The sequence below is a fragment of the Moschus berezovskii genome, chromosome 10 (genome assembly GCF_049115385.1).
Source record: "Moschus berezovskii isolate FMDL1 chromosome 10, NW_MosBer_1.0, whole genome shotgun sequence".
In the NCBI taxonomy this organism is placed as follows: Eukaryota; Metazoa; Chordata; class Mammalia; order Artiodactyla; family Moschidae; genus Moschus; species Moschus berezovskii.
Window position 1 is genome coordinate 36,837,147 of NC_142469.1, and position 20,411 is coordinate 36,857,557.

Genomic DNA, 20,411 nt, shown 5'->3' on the forward strand with positions numbered 1-20,411 from the left:
CAGCCTGTCTAATCCTATCTGTAAGGATAAAGTAAAAAGATAAATGTTTTTATTTGATAGATTGTAAAATCTGAAGTTTTCTAAACTTTTGATCAAAAAAAGCAATAAGACTGTGATGATGTTATTTAAGTATAATGAAAATAGACAATTTGGTTGTAGTTATTTTGAAATTCTTAACTTTAGACCATAAATGTTTTTATTTAAATCTATTTGTTAGTTACATGCTTGAAAGATTATTTCAGAAGCTATTTCATAATATTTTACCACCCTTCTAGTAAATTTTATTAGTTTTGATTTTTTTGACGTGAATATAATCAGAGTCTCTATAATACAGAATCTTTTTGAAGATTCCTTTTGGGTCATTAGATATCTGCCCATTTCAAGCTGATTGCTGCAAGTTACCCAAGGCCATATTTAGTTTTAATGGTCATTTTTTAAAAAAGAGCATGTCTTCTATTATCAGCACAAATTACATTTTATTACCTGTCATTTTTCATCTTTTGCTCTTAACTTTATAAAATCCACCCTACCCAATGTAAGTACCAACAAACCAAGATTAACTAAGAATTGGGTGGCACATTAATACTTTCTATCTTTATAAAAAAAATTATGATAGTTTTGCTTTTTTGCCAGTCTGATTTTAATACTAGCTTTGTGACTTCTGATGCTAGTTTTTTCAGGAATAAGTCAAAACTAGAAGTAACCAACCCCGCTCTCCTATTTCGGGAAACTGAGAGCAAAATGGTTAAGTGGTGGGCCCAGGCCTCCTACTGAACCCCATAGTAAAACCCGTCCTGGGACCTAGTGCTGGCCTGGGTCCAGCACACCCTCCATCATGCCTGCTCCCTGGGAAGAGGCAATGAAGTACCATTTAATGTGCTTTCTGTGGTCTTTTAATCTTGAGCACATTAACTAAGATGTTCTAGTTAAAACTTTACCCTTTAGGATGATTTGTGACATTGCCCCTTCATTCTTTTAATAGTATTAACTTTGTAAGCTAAACTGGAATTTTATTACTCACCATTTTGGGTAGAAAGATATTCTCTGAGAATCTGGATTCCTCCTCCAAGTAACTAACCTCTCTTCATGTCTCAAGAGGAGGTAACAAAAATCAAACGTTAAGAATTGGAATTAATTTAGGCTCACATATGATTTCATTTAAAGTATCAATAGGTTAATTAATGTTTTCATCCAAAAACTATTTTGTAATTGTGCCCAACATAGAGACTGCAGAGTACTTGATATAATTACTTGCAGATATTGAAGATGATAGAAATACATGGAATAGGACAGACATTTTGCAGACACTATAATATTAGTAGTTTCTCATTAGAGTGCTCCAGATATATTTAATATTTGATTGATTCTTTCATTTATTAAATGAACATTTATCGAGGACCAGCCACTTTGCTGGATACTAGGTGTATACATAAGGCAAGGAGGAACAAGACAAAAGTCCTGCCCTCATGATGTTTACGTCTAGGTGGGGCTGTCAGTCAACCAACCAGCAAGCAAATAAGATAATTAGAGTGTGAGAGTGGGATGGAAATAAGGTGATATGATAAATGATGAGAATGGCCAGCTTTTTGTGGGGTTTTTAAGAAAGACTTCTCTTAAAAGGGGACTTTCAAGCAGATTCCTGAAGTTAAGGATGAAATAGGTATGCAAAGAGCTAAGAAACGGGCATTGCTGCCAGAGAAAACAGCAAAGGCAAAAACCTTGGGATGGGGAAGGTTGCTGTTTCCTTCCTATATGTTAAGTAAGATTATAAATGTCTTCCCTCCTACTACTCATAGGAATACTGTGGCGATATCAATAAATTTAATACAAAGTGAGCGAATTTGGGTTGGATATGTATAATAGATAGTGAAGGAGAAACAGAGATTTTTTTTCTCTACTTTTGAAGAAGAAAATTACTTGAGGATATAAGAGAGTAACATAGGAAAACAGATCTGGATCTTGCCTGCTGTAATCAAACGCCGCACTGGGTGATGCCAATTGTCAAGGAGAAGTTCACTGAAGGTGTTAATAAATATCTTGGCCTGGAGAATGGGTGAGTTTGGATTAGCCAACTGGAGGCAGCACTGCGTGTTTTAGGATGAGAAAACCGTGTAAATAAATATGTTAAGCTGGCATGATACATGCATACAGAAGATAGTTGCGCAAGAGGATGAGAGTGGTAACTGACCTCATTGTGGTAATCGTTTCACAGTATCTACATGTATCAAATAATCATGTGTTACATCTTAAACTTACACAACGTTGTATGTCAATTATATCTCACTAGATCTGAAGGAAAAAAAAATTTTTTTTAAAGATACTAAGGTAGACTGAACTTGAATGAGTACTTGAGACCCTGAAGACTCAAGCTGGAGCCAGGATGACCTTTGTAAAAACGGAAGATAATAGATGGTCGGATTCATAGAGGTCAGTAGATTAGCCAGTACACTAGTTTTTGACTTGACATTTTACACAACAGAGGGAATCATGATGGTTTCTTGAATAAGAAGATCACATGGTAAAAACAGAAACATGGTAAAATAGATAGAGGCTAATGGCTATAGGAAGGGAAATCCTGGAGAATGGGAGCCTTGGTAGGAAGACCTTCTTTGCTGCCATACCCCTTCATTGTGCCTGGTGATTAAAATATGGACTATGGTCACATCACGGAAAGGGAATGAGCCATAAATGAGATGTTTCTGGGAACTTCAATGCTGATGTTTAATAACCGAAGGGTGATGAAAGTCAGAATGTGTGCTCTCTCATGCCCCAGGGACTGGCTGAACAGTACTGTCAGTGATGGAACTAGGGAAGTTGGCCTTGGACATGGCTATCCCCATTTTATAGATGAGGAAGTTTAGGCATAGGTAGATTAAGCAGTTTGCCCAAGATTACCCAATTTGAAGAAGTAGAACTGAGATTCCAATGCAGGCATTGTATTTTCAAAGCCTGAGCCCTTAACTCCCAAGCCATATGGCTATAATATCCATGATGGTGTTTTAATTACAAGTCTGACTTCCAGTCTTATATAAGTTTCTTGAAAAGGAGTTAATTAATTAACAGTTTTAAAAGTTGGGTGGAAACTAGAAAGTCAGCAGATGGCTGGGCAGTGATTGGGTAATTCCTTAAGGCAGAAGAGAACTTGGAATTCTGTAGACTAAGAGGACTGGAAAGGAAGAATACACCTTTTGGCTTATTTTCTTTCTCTTCCTCTTCCATTTGCTGTCAGCTGTTGAAACAAGAAATTGTCCACTTCGAAGAGTTATAATAATATTTTATGGGAAAATGATATCTCTGTTTTTTTAGTGTCTTATATACTACAAATGTCTGTGTGCTCATTTGTATTCCAGGAATGCTATTTATCTAAATTGACTGTCAGCCAAATTCTTACATTAAAACTCATTATTTTCTCGACTTTCATTACAGAGTAGGAGTTAGTTTCCAAAAGAGTAGGGTTTCAGAAGCAGCATCAACATTGATATCACTGGATTCTTCTCAGTCTGGAAGCCCCAGTGCCTAGGCTTCTCTGTGGGGGGCTTAGATCTTGCAGCAGGAGTTCCAAGGACTGGAACCCTTGCCTCTGGAGAAGCCACAAAAGTCTTCTTTGATCATGGCTTTAATGAACCCGTTCCCAGGCTGGAAGAGACCTTTGCTCATTCTCCATGCTTTTCAGGGTTCCCCCAGCTTTTCTCACATCTCTCTTGCTTAAGGAAGAGACAGAAGGAAATAGTAAGTTCCCAGCCCACCACACTCGGTCATACAGCGTGGCAAGGAGAAGGGACAAGGCATCTGCTAGCTGCCACAGCTCGAGCAGGGTATGCTGTAGCAGTCCTTCCTTCAGTGAATAAATTAACTCAGTACTTTTCTTTGGACATAAAACTGTGACTGGATGTCATTTAATTAATCTTCCTAAAGCACAGTTCTGATCAAGTGAACTGGCTGCTCAAAACTTTCAATATTTTTTCTGCTTTAATGGAATAAGATTCTTAGCCTTATATTTATGACCCTTTGTGATTTGGGCCCATGCTATGCATACCAGACCTCATTTACCAGTATTCCCTCTTGCTTTGGACAGCAAAGCTGACGTGGTCCATTTCTTCTGCAGGCCCCCACTTGCCTGCATCAGTGCTTAACACTGATGCCTTCATAGTGCTCCCTCTCCTTCTCAGCCTGTCTCTAGAATTATGATCCGCCCGCCCCCCCCTTATTACATGCTGCATACAATCCTCATCTAAATGCCATGCAGCCTTGCTGAACTCATCGGAACTCTTAGATGACTTTATGTCAGGCTCTCATTTTATCTGTGTGTCAGATATCTATGTTCATACATTGCCTCCTTTACTAAATTCTGGGCAGAATTTGTATCTGTTTTAACTTTGTATTTTCCATATCACCTGCACTTAACCATAAGAGGAAGTTAAAACTGCAGAGGGCTAAGAGGACTTACAGATTATTTGTAAGATAATGTATCTTTTTACAACTTCTCCCTTCTCTGTGCCTTAGTAAATAAGTGAAACCAGAACAGGACCAGAACTTCTGATTTTCAGCCCAAGACTTAACCGGCAACAGTGGTTCTCCCCTGGGCATGCACATTGGAATCACTTGACGTCACAAGTGGTGCTTTAAAAAGTTCTGATCTGGGAACCCCCAAGCCATAGCAATTAGAATATCAGGAGTACTAGCAAGACATCAGTATTATTCAGGTCTCCTCACATGAGTCTAATGTGCAACCAACATTGGTAATAAATACTTTACAGCACGATGGCCCCTGGACCATTCTTACTTTCCTGGGTAATTCCATTAATTTCAGAAACATTTTTATAAAAATGTTAAGTAGAAATGTACTCAATGTAGGGTAGTAGAATAGCACGTTTTGTTTTTCTTACAACAGTAGCTTACTTAACTGTTTAACTTTTCAGATATTTCGAAAGAAAGCAGTGGAACTTGGGGTAAAATTGCTACCGGCATTTCAAACACCCTCTGGAATACCTTGGGCATTGCTGAATATAAAAAGGTAAAACTCTTCATTTTCAACAACGTGTTTTAAGTTGAAATAGTCAAGATTGTGGTCTAACAGAGAGACACCAGATGGATATTTACTTGAATGGTATTGGTGACTGACACCATTAGGAGTCTTGGCATATGTCGTTGTGTTGGAAGTTATTAGTGTTTTTCAGTGTTCCATGGGTTCCCACCGTGGGATGAAATGACCTCAAGAGAGTCATCCACATGAGAAATGATTCAAGGTTTCCACTGTTTCATGGTGACATTGCATCAATGACACTGTCTCTCCTTAAATTCCAAGAGCATCCCTTTATCATCAAAGCATTTCACTCTCAAAAGAAGCCAGTTCCTAGATCACGTCCATCGATTAAGCTGCTGGTCAGAGACATTGCCAAGATATAACATGTAGATCAGTCAGCATAATATAAGATGTAGATCAGCAGATACAACATGTGGAACACCCGCGCGACGAGCTAAGCGTAACTGAGACTGAGTGCATCCGCGCCTGCTCACCCACAGTTGTAAGGAGGGAAGGGAACTGCCCCTCTGACCCAGATCGATCCATCCTCTCATCCCATATGGGTGGAGAACCCCGGCATGCCAAGTTCATAGGAACGTGGCCCCAAGAAAAACCTGGACTGAACAGAATTTCTCATTCTCCCAGGAAGTATTAATGGTTTGAATTTTCATGATAGCCTCAGCATTTTGGTAATAGTTTTATCTTAAGCTTCCTTCTAACTCCTTCTTCCCCATAAGTAATTAATTGCATGTGTCTCTTTGTGATGATGATGATAATAATGACAGCTGTTTGGTTATCATAAAATATGAAGCTTTGTGTAGACACTTTACCACATTTAATCCTCACAGCAACCCAATAAGGTCAGTACTACTGTTTTCTCCATTTCACTAATCAGGAACTTGAGTCACAGAGGCAGCTATTTGCCTAACATCATGCCATGTGTAAATGGTAGAGCCAGAGTACTCAGATGCATGGATTCATAGGCAAAAGTTAAATGGCTTTCTTATGTTAGAAAAGCCAAGAGGATGCACACGCGACTTGGCAAGATTAATGCACATTTTTCCTTAATTATTTATTTTAGTGACATTCCTTCCTAAAATTAATCATGGAAAATCATGACATTAATTGGCTAATGTATCAGTTAAGTGTCATGCTTTGTCTGTGTGTTATATCTATACCTTGAAATCACCTTGTACCCGTCTATAATTTGATGTATGTATGTGTGTCTCTGTATGTGTATGTGCGTGTGTTTGGGGCAGAGGCAAAGGTGTTGAGGTGATGAGACAGGCAGAGTTCACACCCCTGGGCCACGTTAAGTTGAAGTTGCTTTCTGTTGTATAACGTGATATCTCAGGATTCATTCTTCTCTTTGGATTCCTCTGGCTTTCTCTGTTAGCTTGGAGATCATGGCACGTGTTCCAGTGTCTTAAGGTGGAAGTGAGTATATATGCTTGGCTTGAGCAGCATGGTATTAGAGATCTGTGAGCTTTTTATTTGGCTCATGTAGATCACCTATAATACTGTCCATATCCTCAGATATTATTGTATTCAGATAGTATACAGATAATATTCAGACCTAGAAACGTCTCTGATCCTTGAAATAAGATCTAGTTATGAAAACCTTGTGCATATTTAACACATATTTTCCTCACCCTCTGAGAGGAATGATATGGGCTTAATAACCCACTGAGTTAACTGGTTACCAAGAGACCTGGTTCTAAGTGTGTACATGCATACTAAGTCGCTCCAGTTGTGTCTGCCTCTTTGTGACCCCATGGACTGTATCCCACCAGGCTCCTCTGTCCATGGGATTTCCTAGGCAAGAATACTGGAGTGGGTTACCACTTCCTTCTCCAGGGCCTCTTCCTGACCCGGGGATCGAACCTGCATCTCTTGTGTCTCCTGCGTAGCAGGGAGATTCTTTACCCGTTGAGCTGTCAGGAAGCCCAGGATGCTATACAGGTAGTTCTTATTGCTCTGCGGAAGACAATGGAATTAGATAAAGACTCTTAAAACTAATTGAGGTGTGGGCCTCCATCTTTGCAAAAGTTAAGTCAATCATTATAAGGTGCTGATATCATTTAATTAATTCGCCTCTCTTAAAATACTCGTAAGAAATTAGATTGTTTTAAAACATATTTAACTTAGTGTTTATTTTTACAGCCAAGAGGATTTTTTCTTTAGTTAAATCTATCCTTTGTGTATAATGGAGATATTTTTCAACACATAAAGGAATATTTCTAAAAACTGTTCAGTACTGAATCCTTTGTTATCTTTATATCTCCTGAAAATTCATTAACTGGGGCTTTACCTTTTTTTATCAGACCTTATTTCAAATTTACAGTACTGTAAATTATTTTACAGTACTGTACTTTAGAACTTTTGTTTGATTTTTAAGTATTACAGGAAAATTATTTTGGGTCAAAAATAATGTGCCATTTCATTTATGTATTCTATGATGTTTTCATGTTGAACTAGAGGAACTTAGGTAACCATTTTGCAACTGACAGAAACACTCTTAACTTCTTCTGGCAACCTATATGAATTTTTTATTATTTATTTTATCCACTCTCAATCTCATTTACTAAATAGCAGTGACTTACCCAAATTTACATAATAAGTCTTGGCAAAATTAATAGTAATATCAACCCACTGAAATTCATCCTACCCTTTGCCCAATCAGCTTGATTTATCATCTTGAAGAATTTTCTCTCTAGGAAACAAAAACAGCATTTTATATTTATCTGCTATAATTACATTTCAGGATGTGTTATTGATGTCACCCTGTGCATATCTGCTGTTTTCTCTGAATCTCTGTATTTTCACAGTATGGGCCAGAGGACAAGGGACAGCAGGTTTGGAGCTTATTTTCTAGTTTTTTGAAGCCTGTCACTAGTGAAGTTTCAAAAGAGGTGGGGAAAAATATGTCTGTCAAGACTAGGGAGTATCAGTGGAAGGATGCTGAAGAGGAAGAAAAGTGTTCAAGAATGCTGTTCAGAGTAGCTCCTTACTCACTGTTGACTGGCTTTGAAACTCGTGGCAATAATTATGGGAGAGGCACAGTATGCTGTCTGTAACATAATTCTGCTCCTCCATCTCAGTTTTGAAAACAGTTATGGAGGCTACTGTTTCCCAGCCCCTATAGGTTAACAGAAATGTGAACCTACTGGTATTATCTGTTCACATTCCTCTAGTATTCAGGTTTTACCAGTTTGGACTTAAAGCAAGCAGCGTTTTGCATTGGGGAGGTTTATGTATTTGGAGCCAAAACACCAATAAACCAAGTTAGATTTCAGTATTTGTGCAAACTGAGAATAGCAGAGAATCTAAATAATTTACGCATATCCTATATTAGAAAGTCTGTCCCAAAATCTGTTAAGAAAAAAAAATGTTTTTAATTATCTCTTCCGCTACATCTATAATTAATTCCTAATTCAAGAGTTGCTATATGAAGTTGTAAGTTAACTGAAATTATGAATTGATAGTAAGTGTTCATTTGATTGAACAAACATCTGGGTGTTACACACAGAGCCTGATTAGAATAACATGCTTGCTTCACCAGGACAATAGTAGAGTGAAAATGCGTACGTTAGGTAACACATCTGGTAAGAGGAAAGCATTGCCTTTTTCACAGATTTTGGTAGAACTCAATTTCGCTACTGTGAAAATGTCAAATTTTGATGTCTGATCTTGTTAGTACTACTAGTAAGAGGCTCTATGCATTTTTTTTTTCCAACCTAAAGAAGAACAATCACTTCTGTGGTTTGTAAAATCAAATGTTTCACCATTTCCATATTTCTAGTTATAATTTAAGCCTAAATAGAATAAATGTAGTAGTTTGAAGTTTTCTAAAGAGTATTCTTAATTTAAAATAATATGGTTAATATTCCCATTACTCATTTATATCACAGAGCATATAGTCTGGGCATTCCTAGTGATTATTCTGTCTTTCCTGTGAGTTAGTTTTAGCTTATACTGTTTCATCAGTTGTTTCTCTCTGTGGATTTCCCTGAACAGACACTTACCTGGTAGTTATATTAGCAGATCTGTCTACAGCATGTGCTTTTTTGCACACATCAGGAAAACATTCTGGCAAGTGACTGATCTCTACTCCAATTCTCATTAGTAAGCAAGGCCACATGCGTTAGTCACTCAGTCGTGTGCAACTCTTTGTGACCCCATGAACTGTAGCCTGCCAGGCTTCTCTGTCCATGGAAATTTCCAGGCAAGAATACTGGAGTGGATTGCCATTCCCTTCTCCAGGGGTGCTTCCCAATCCAGGGATTGAACCCAGGTCTCCTGCATTGCAGGCAGATTCTTCACTGTCTGAGCCACCAGGGAAGCTCAAGGAAAGCCATGAATGAAACACAGCTCCCTCACCTGTTTTTATTTCCTGCTTTGTAATGCTTTATTTACTGACTACTCTAATTATCCAACACGAATGCATACTATGTCATTAGTTACATTTTAGCTTGTATTATAATAATTAAATTGCAAAATGCTTTACTTTAACGGAAATGGGGGCTTAATTAAGAATAATACATAGCTTAATGTTTTCTAATAGTGAAACATTATCCTTTATGAAGTAGGTAGTTTGTGTATTGTAACAAACCCCCATTTGGGGTTTCTTAATACTTTGGTGGTATAAAATGCTTGAATATTAAATCATAGTTAGTTTTAATAGACACAAACTATGAAAGACAGACTAATCAGGTTAAATATTTTAAAAAGTATTTTCCATATATATCCCTGCATTTTTACCTGACATTGAAATATAAGCATCTACATTTTTAAATTTGCTAACCATTTTTTAAAGTATCTGGTTTTAGATTTGAAAGAGGTGTATTGTATTTTAAAATGAAGCAGAATACAATTCTATAGTTTAACATCATAATAAAAATATAAAAAATATCAAGAAACAAATTTTCTGCCCTGAGGAGATCAAACTTATTTAATGATTTGCTAATATTATAAGAAGCAAAATAGTACTTAGTTATGCTAGACATGTTTTGTAGCAGTTATGTAGCCTAATTAGAGCTCCATCTTATAGTTTATCTTTTATATGTTTTATGGATCTGTTAAGAATTCGAAAATAAGTTCAACCAACTCCAGAAAAGTAAAAAAGAAGTTAGTCTTTCCAAGTATTTATGCTAAACTTGTTTTTATTTTTTCTGATTGGATATTTTATTGGGTTTCCCTCTTCTATCTGTTTTAATTCATTTGGCCATTTATACTCTCCTGGAAATAAAAACAACCATATTTTGAGGTTTGAAACTTACATGCATGAAGTTACTAATATCAGACATCAAAATATTAAAGTTGCTGCTGCTGCTAAGTCACTTTAGTCGTTTCCGACTCTTGTGTGACCCCATAGACGGCAGCCCACCAGGCTCCCCCGTCCCCGGGATTCTCCAGGCAAGAACACTGGAGTGGGTTGCCATTTCCTTCTCCAATGCATGAAAGTGAAAAGTGAAAGTGAAGTTGCCCAGTCATGTCCGACCCTCAGCAACCCCATGGACTGCAGCCTTCCAGGCTCCTCTGTCCATGGGATTTTCCAGGCAAGAGTACTGGAGTGGGTTGCATTGCCTTCTCCTAAAGTTGATACTTGTTAAGATTGTTAGTATAGTTCTTCAGCTCAGTTCAGTCGTTTAGTCGTGTCTGACTCTTTGCAACCCCCTGAACCACAGCACGCCAGGCCTCCCTGTCCATCACCAACTCCCTGAGTTCACTCAAACCCATGTCCATTGAGTCAGTGATGCCATCCAGCCATCTCATTCTCTGTCATCCCCTTCTCCTCCTGCCCCCAATCCCTCCCAGCATCAGAGTCTTTTCCAGTGAGTCAACTCTTCACATGAGGTGGCCAAAGTATTGGAGTTTTAACTTTAGCATCAGTCCTTCCAATGAACACTCAGGACTGATCTCCTTGCAGTCCAAGGGACTCTCAAGAATCTTCTCCAACACCACAGTTCCAAAGCATCAATTCTCCGGCGCTCAGCTTTATTTATAGTCTAACTCTCATATCCATACATGACCACTGGAAAAACCATAGCCTTGACTAGACAGACCTTTGTTGGCAAAGTAATGTCTCTGCTTTTTAATATGCTGTCTAGTCTTTTCAGATGAGTCAGTTCTTTGCATCAGGTTGGCCTTGGATAATTCACTTAATTGAGTTTCTCTTCTCATAAGTAAAACTAAAATAGTCACAATAATAGCATCTGTCCTGATGACCTCATAAGGCATTTTTTGTGAAAATCTAATGAATTAATATGTAAAGATTAGTCATTGCAGAGAGCTGTGAAATAAATATAAATTGAAATTATTAATTTATGGCCTTGTTCTAAATTTTCATTATAAAATAGTGTGTGTGTGTAAAGAGCAATAAAATAATACATAGCTAAAACTGACTTGGTTTTGATGCCTTTTTTTTGTAATCTGTTTTTAAGTCATTCAGTGCTAATCCATTCTCAAATTTGAGTCCCATTTTTCTAGGTCAGAAATGGAATTGGTATTAATAGAAACAGCTAGAAGTGTGGAGAGAATGTGTCCCCATAGTCCATGTAGGATTGTGGGGGCTTTATGCTCCAACATATATTATTTTGAAAATTACTTTAGAATCAGTCTGTAGGGTCAAAACCCAGATACCTCTCTCAAATTACATTTATTGGTGAATTTTCTCTTCTAGAAAGAGGAACTGTTCACCTATGAGGTTTAAGAAGCGTGTGAGCCAATAAAATGTAATGTTATTTTCCCAAGTCCCACATGCCAGTTAGTACTTAGTTAATATGACATGAGTCTATGAAAATGTATATGTATTTTTGCTAGAAACAGCCACATAGCCCTGTGTTCTAGTTCTCCAGCTGTCCTACTGCTGGTAAGGGTCTGACTACCGTGGTTATGTTCCGTCAGTGACTCTCAGCCTCCCTGTGCTTTAGACTAACCTGTGCATTTTTTTCAATATCATCACTACCTCTCTACCCCCCATTCCGTTTCAGTTGGCTTGGAGTAAGATCCTGGCATTTTTTAAGGCTCTTCAGCCATTCCATTATTAATCTAGGGTTGAGAATCACTGCTGGAAGTCTAATGTTTTTATCCTAAGTATAGATTCATTTCTGTTTCCAGTTCCCTTTGAAAACCTTTCCTTCCCCATTGATGGCCAATTTAGCTATTGACATAAATAGACAGTTGATTTGAAAACACCCAGCTCTAATAGAGCAATGATTCTCAACATTTAGAGTCTGTATGAATTGCTTAGCATGCATACATGCTCAGTCTTATCCAGTTCTTTGCAGTCCTATAGACTGTAGCCACCAGGCTCCTCTATCCATGGGATTCTCCAGGCAAGAGTAACAGAATGGGTTGCCATTTCCTCCTCCAGGGGATTTTCCTGACCCAGGAAACAAACCCACATCTCCTGTGTCTCCTGCATTCACAGGCAGATTCTTTGCCACTGAGCCACCTGGGAAGCCTCAAGAATTGCTTAGAAGGCTTGTTAAAACTCTTGTTGCTGGGCCTCACCCACAGAGTTTCTGATTGGGCAGGTTTTTGGCCAGGTATGGTAATTTACATTGGCATCACTGATGCAGTGGACATGAACTTAGGCAGACTCCAGGAGGGGGTGAAGGGCAGGGAAGCATGGCGCACTGCAATCCACGGGGTCGCCACGACTTGGCAACTTAACAACAACAACCAGGTCCCAGCTGATGCAGAGGTTGATTGATGCTTCTGGTCCTAGGACCACACTTTGAGAACCTCTGTAATAGAAGAATTGACTAAGACATCCAAGCTGTTTAGATTCTTAAATCTCAGAGCTGCTCAGAGGGGCAGCCAATTCCAAATTTTCTTCTAGTGAAAGTGAGGGACTGGGCGGGAAGGGGAGGGAGTTCTATGATTAATTTACTCTTGTTAATATTGCCCAGTATTTTCACTTATCGCCAAGCAGTTTGTTGCTTCTTCTGGAAAACCGCTAATTCCAAACATAAATTACCAAAAAAGAGTTTGAATCTCCTTTGTCCCCTTGCAATATATATTTTTTAATCCCGTAAGACTAGAAAGCAAGATTTGGGCCATTTTAGCATAGAAGGAGGAAAGAAAGGCATTTTTAATTAAGGACCTCAGGGTAACTGTAAAAAGAAGAACCTTCGTGTTGCTTCAAGGCAAAGCAACTTTATTAGCAGCTGGCAACCTGATCTTGTACCTGAGGACATTCCACACCCATGAAGAGGCTAAGGTTATCCTTCCACCAGAGGAAGAGGGAACCTAGGCTTCTTCTGAATCATTTAATCCTCTCAGCAAGTTTTAGATCACTAAGTCCATGCCAGATACTAGATGGCTTGACCAAGCTCAAGGCATTTATTTATTGCAAGTGGACAGTAAGGGTGGCAGCACTTAATTTAAATGTACTTTGTATAACCTCTTTTATGGGGACTTAAGGGAAGAGCAATCCTGAGCAAAAGATGCTTTGCTGTTTCTTAGTCATGCATTGTGAGGCAGAAAGAATTTGAAGAGCCTAAAGGTAGGCAGACTGTTCCTTCTTATTCCATTCCTCTGGTCATAATTGAAGTTAATGCCCAGGTAAATGGGGTTTTCAGTGTCTTTTGTTCCCTGGAGGAAGAAGCAGATGTAATCTGTCTCTGAACACAGGCGCTAACAGTCCTCCTAACCTCTCCACATCACCCACCCTCTTTATCCATGAATCCGCATCTGCCATAGACTGCCTCTGTGTGATTCTAGTAGGACAGGGACAGAAAAATGACTTGTGAATGGAATAAACTGGCTATCTTACTCAACCATGGTAAGAGATGCAGGTTCAACCCCTGGGTTGATCAGGAAGATCCCCTGGAGAAAGACATGGCAACCCATTCTGATATTCTTGCCTGAGAATCCCATGGACAGAGGAGGCTGGCGGGCTATGAGTCCATAGGGTCGCAGAGTCGGACATGGCAGAAGTGACTTCGCATGCACGCACGCATGGATTAGATATTGAAAAACTATTTTTTGTATATTTTCATAATGTCCTGCCTCTAAAGCTCAATTACAGCAAATGCGTAAAGTCCAGAAATGTATCAGAAGTGATATGTAGGCAATTTAGAGATAATATATCCTAAGAGGATTGCTTAAAACCTTTAAAAAAATGACTTGCGGTATGTAGGAAGTCTGTTAAGAGATCTTCTTCACTCTTCAATTTTAGACAGATAGATTCTTGGTACAAAATCCATGGAATTGGATGGTTAAATATGACCATGACTTTCCCCATAGCATCCCCACCATTTAAGTGGTTAATGCACCAGGAAATTTTTGTTTAAGGGCAATTATAGTTATTTGAATGCAACAAACTCAAAGCGCCTTTCATCTCAAGATTTTCAAATGCACAGAACTAGTGTTTTGCAGATTCAGCTTTGTTCACTGTATTCACACAATTGGTGGCAAATCAGCTTTGGCAATTTGAAATGTATTCTGTGTACAGAACTTAGATTAGGAACAAGTCAGAACACATAATTCATAGGGTGCCTTTACAAGTCAGCAGTGGAATAGTTTTCTCAAGGAGTTACAATCCCAGGTTTTTAATGAAGCAGCAATCAATTTTCCTGTGATGAATCTCAAGACCAGGCTCATGTTGTTAGTGTGGGGCAGACCTTTCAAATATCTAATAAAGTTTAATTTAAAAGTTATGAAATTGTTTGAATAGGTATTTGAAAATCAGCATAGGTCTCAAGGTACTTTCTTAGGCCTTATAATTGTTCAGTTCAGTTCAGTTCAGTCACTCAGTCGTGTCCGACTCTGTTAGTCATTGTAAATATTCAGCTAACTACATTGAATCTTTGAGTTGAAATTGGAAGGTCAATATAAAATATTTATGCTACAGCCAATAATTTTTAAAGACCTCACAATCTCGGTGGATACATTAACCACTCCAGGTTTCTTGCTTATGCAGTAATAGCTGTAGTTCATCTGTTCTGAAAACGGGGATGAACAATAATTCATTGAAGTCTCTTTTATTAACTGGAAAAGGAAAAGTGATGGAGCAATAGTAAGAATTAATTGTAATTTACTAATCTGGAAATTAATATGCATCTGGGCATGAGTAAAGGCAGTGCAATTTGGTGATTTAGCAATCATGACAAATTATCTTCATCCGTAAGGTGTAGAGTTGCTAGCTTTCCATTATTTGATTTTTAGTAACAGACCCAGTTTCAGGGAGACTTTATATGAACGCTCATGTTGCCCTTTTATCCTGGAAATGTCAATTGGAGTCTGGCATTATTAATTAAATCTCACTCTACCTCTTTGTCATGTCATGCTATAGTTTTTATGGAACATTTGTACAAAACAGTGATTACTGGTAATTGACCTGCATGTGTTGAATGATCTTAAGATGCTACTGAGAGTTTAATGTACCTTGTAAATTGAGAGGCTTCCAATTAAGTCTAGTTCTTAAGATAATCACTTTCAAAACTAATCAAGTAATAGGACATTAGTAAAGCTCTTATTGACTTAATTGTGACAAATTAATAAACAGACCCAGTGCAATTACTATAATGGCTTTATCAGTGAGCAGTTTTTCCAAAAATTTAAGCATAAATCTATTCTATCCCCCTGGAAGTACAATAAAAGTTACATAAGCTATTTTAAGGTGGGTATCATTCATATAGCTGTGTGTGAGTGCACTGTACAAAGAACTTGGATTTTTTTGTTTCTTTCTTTTAAAATATGATTGCATTTATTTCAAAGGTCAGTGAATCTACTTGCCAAACCCTCAAAGCATATGATTTGATAAATGATCTTCTATAAATGCTTTGGACAAACCTATTACACATTCTTGTGTTCTCTCACTTCTGCTTTTCTGCGACTCGATCCTGGAGTTGGTACCCTCTCTCCTTAGAGAGCTAGTGAATGTCCTGTCCTACTCTCTCTGTCCCAAACTGCCAGAGTAGTGATTTTTTTTGGCCAGCACTCTGCAAATGGACTTTGGAAAATAAATGAATTATGAATTACATATGTGCCATAATTTTTTAGTATCTGACACTGCCAGTTTCTATAACTTTGCTGATTGTATGTAAGAAAATGGCAGCAGAAGGAATAGAAACATAAGTCCCACCTCTGCTGCATTAATAGTGTGATTTATTTCTCAAAAATACATCAAACTATATGTTTAGGATGCTGTGTTTACTGAGTATAAGTTTTATTTAAAAATGATGGGATCATATCTCTTCTTTCTCTCAGCCTTGGCTTTCTCATTTCTTAAGTGCAATTAATAAATAATATCGATTTTACAAGGATAATGTTTATGACAGGCCCTTAGACTTTTGAGAAGTTGGGGGTCTTTTAGATACCAGAGAGGGGATCATTATGGAATTTCAGAACCCTGACATCTTTATGGTAGCCGTCCATATCACCTGTGTTTAAGTTAGGAGAGAAGAATGGATTTTCAAGTAAACGAGTGTATGTCTCTTTATGTGTGTATGTATAATATGTATATCTGTGTGTGTGTGTAGTTGCTAGGTCATGTCTGATTCTTTGCAACCCCATGGACTATATAGTCCATGGAATTCTCCAGGCCAGAATACTGGAGTGGGCAGCCTTTTCCCTTCTCCAGGGGATCTTCCCAACCCAGGGATCAGAGGATAGAGGATACATCACCAGATTGGGTTTTGACCAACATCCAGACTTAATCAGCACTGGGAAGTCCTGTATCACAGCACATCTGGAATTCTGATTGGGAAGAGGGTTCCCAGGCAGCTCATCTGCTCCGTGGGTGAGACTTCTCCCCACAGAACTCATGCATGCATGTGTGCTAATTGCTTCAGTCGTGTCCAACTCTGTGCAACCCCATGCTCCTTTGTCCAAGGGGTTTCCCAGGCAAGAATACTGGAATCGGTTGCCATGCCCTTCTCCGGGGTATCTTCCTGACCCAGGGATCTAACCCACGTCTCTTATATCTCCTGAATTGGCAGGCAGGTTCTTTACCACTAGCATCTCCTGGGAATTCCTTAAAACTCATAGTTTTCCTCAAACAAGGGAAATATTATAAAGCTTCATAATAATTGTCATCATATGAGACAACAAAGGGAAGCACACAGTGGAACTGCCCAACTGAAGAAAGGTTATTTTTAAGTTATGGGATACTCTAAAATAAGGGCTAAAACTGTGGCAGTTTCATTCATCATGAGGTATAAAAATTATGGTTCCTTAACGAGAAAAATTAATGTGAATGCTGTATAAATATATCACTTTTAGCCATTTATTTACATGTAATTTTGTACTGCACAATTATGTCAGTACCGTAAGTCCATGGTTTATAAGCTTTTTTGCTCTCTTATCAATATATTTTGAGCATGTATTTTTACTTGTAAGTTTTAAATGCAAATACACGTGTATAAATGTCATGATCACTTTAAAACATTCCAAAAAGTAAAATTGTAAAAAGATACAGATGAGGAAATAAATTTTTATTTATTTTTAGTGAGTCATATGATTTTTTTAAATTCAATTTAATGCTTGTGATACAGTAACTGATTCAAAGATCTTGTTCTGTGTTTATTTCAGCTTGGTTGTAATTTTGTCCAGATGGAAAAGATTTAAAGTTGTGTTGATGAGAGAAGTGTGGTATTGGCTGATCTAAAAACACGATGCTTGTTTTAAATCCTATTCTTTAATTTTGCAAAGAATATTCTTGTAACTCTGCTGGAAATTTTCAGTCTTTCTTAATATTTCTTCTTGCAAACTAATAGAAAATAAGAAAAACCTCTGGAACTCTTCCTTTGGAAGATTCTAAAGCAGGATAGCAAATTCCATTCTCAAGTTTGACACAAATTTTGATCAATTTGTATAAATTTGATATATTTTTTATGAATTTTAAAGGTGAGTCACAGTCACACATATTTTCATAAATATCCAATTTCAAAATGATCTTTTCTTAGAAAACGTTTCTTTCAAATTCAGATTTTTTTATTCATGTCAAGTGTTACTTTTATCTTCGAATGATGGGTTAAGCATGTTTTCTGTTCTTTTCTTCCATTTTTCTTTCTTTCTGTTTTTTAATTATCTGGTAGGTAGCAAACTACAAACAGCTACTTATACTAGAAAACATCAGCAAATAGGGACTCATTTCTTTCATGAAATATCGACTCTTAATTAAATACTTTGCCTGAAGACAATCAAAAAAATCTCTCGTTTAGTGCAAAATATTTGTGTGGTCGCTTTCCATCCTTTTACAAACTGTTATGATATTATAATTTTTCTACTGTGTAGAGATCTTGAATTTTAAAATTAACTGCATCAGTGACATTCTGTGCTCATAGATCCCACTACATCCACAGTCCCTGAAAGCTGTAGAACAAGCGAGGGATGCACTGTCAACCTCTCCTCATTGAGGAGTCTCTACGGAAACCTCTGAGTATCTTTTATATGAAACCTTTTACATAAGCACCAAGGGAAGGGAATAGTGTATATCTGAATATTTAATTTAATAAAGCTTTTTACTTTTAGATAAAAAATTTAGAAACAGCAGCTTTGATAGTTTCTTCCTGCACTCTAATTAAGAGTTTTGCATTCTGCTTCAAAGGCCGCTGCCATAAACAATAAATATCTAAATGTCATTTGCCTTTATCAAGCCTGGACCAATGTCTTATCATTTGGCAGTTTATAATGGGCATATTGTCTTAATATATTAAGTGGACTTTGATCCTGTTTAGATTACTCTTGAGAATATTTTTAAAATTGACTTCAAGAGAAGTTCTAAATTACTTTAACTAGATCTAAATATTATAAGACTACATAATCTTGTGGTATTAATTTTCTCCACTTTAAAGTGGGCCAACCATGGAAGTGTGCCTGAAAAAGTTGTTAATTAGATCAAGAGCTTTTCTTAGGTGAGTTATTGGTTTTAAGATGAAATAGGTCAGAAAGTGCTTAAAGACATTAATCTTTAATGTTGATTAGCTATGCAACAAAATGGCTGAAGGTGTAAGTCTATACTGAAAGAGTGGTATTTTTAAATGAACAACATATGTAGTGCTAATATCCAAAGTTTTTAAAAGAGTCAAAGGACTTCAAATTATAGAATTCACTCATGTGAGTTTCTGAGGATTATAAGGAAAAATGATTTCATGTTTATATTTTTAAAAGAAATTTTAAAAATTGGAATTTATAGAATAATACATTTGTTTTTTCAAGTTTTTCCAAAGACAGTAAAGCCTAGGGTCTCTTTTCAAACTAAAGGTGTGCAAAATTCATTTATTATTAGGTTGATCCTAAAGGAGAAGAGGTAAAGGGGAGGAGATGGGAAACAAGAGGAATTATGAGTGTACAAGCTACAAGCCACCAGACAAGCTAATATTAATGCCTTATGCTTCTGCAATTCTCTGTAGTCTACAGAGAAGTCCCAAATGTATGTTTTAAATTTTTCACTAATGTGATTTAATCTAGTCTGGCACAGACATAAATATCCAATTCTGTAATTCAGATTTCTTTTTGAAATAGTTTGCAACAGTTGGAATAAAAAGAAATATTTTTTTCAGGAAAAAAGAAATAATTTTATGCTTTCAGAAAGACAGGGAATAGAAAACTGTCCTGATATTTTACTGCCATTATAGGCTGTCACCATGTTTGTCTGTTTGTGCTGTATTGATCATTGAGCACTTCCTGGCTATTAAAAGTGTATTCATTGGGTCTGATAGAATTCCACATACCTCCCAGAATGAAATTTCACCAGTACCCTACTATTAGAACTCTATCTTTTGTTAAGCTCACTTTCACTATTTAAAGATAAAAATAAATGTAAACAAATATAATCTCCTTTCTAAAGAGTTAAAATGGAAAATTATATGCATAGCATCTTTCTTATCTGGATGAAAGAGCTAGGATTATGTAAATCTTCCCTTTATCCTCTTTTATTAAAGAATCTGTATTCTTTTTTTTTTTCTTTTTTTTCCAAAAACAAAAAAGATTTTGCAAGTGGAATCAACTGAAAGACATACTTTGATGAATTACAGGAATATATTTTTAAGTCTTTCATGTAGAACCTGAATTCTTTTCACCCCTTTTTGTTACCAATAATGCTTTCTTCTCTTCTACCATCGTAGTTATTACTCTTCTCCTTCTGTGTGTTTCTCCCCATCTTTGTGATAATATCAGAATAATCAGAATTTGGAACTGCGTTCATTGAGAGTCTTAGGGGTGTAGAAAGGGTGAAAGCATTTTTCTCTGGCTCAGTCTCTTCCTGCCTCTTTTCGTACAGTGTCCAGGCCCTCCGTGCAGTGAGGGAGGTCTTTGCATCCTCTCTTATATTAACTCTTCAAGGCATCAGTCTTTTCCTTTTCATCTTTCACACCACCTACTTATTTACACCTTATCCTCCCCACTCCGTCGAGATGTTATGATACTTTCCTAT

At 37.2% G+C, this 20,411-nt stretch overlaps 1 protein-coding gene across 1 annotated transcript in view; it reads left to right on the plus strand.

The window, feature by feature from the left end:
- Nucleotides 1-20,411, plus strand: part of MAN1A1 (mannosidase alpha class 1A member 1) — a 188,465-nt gene that overhangs the window by 107,679 nt on the left and 60,375 nt on the right. The window contains exon 6 of the mRNA XM_055433883.2: nucleotides 4,920-5,014. Within this exon, the coding sequence (XP_055289858.2) occupies nucleotides 4,920-5,014 (95 nt within the window). The remainder of the gene's footprint in view (nucleotides 1-4,919; nucleotides 5,015-20,411) is intronic.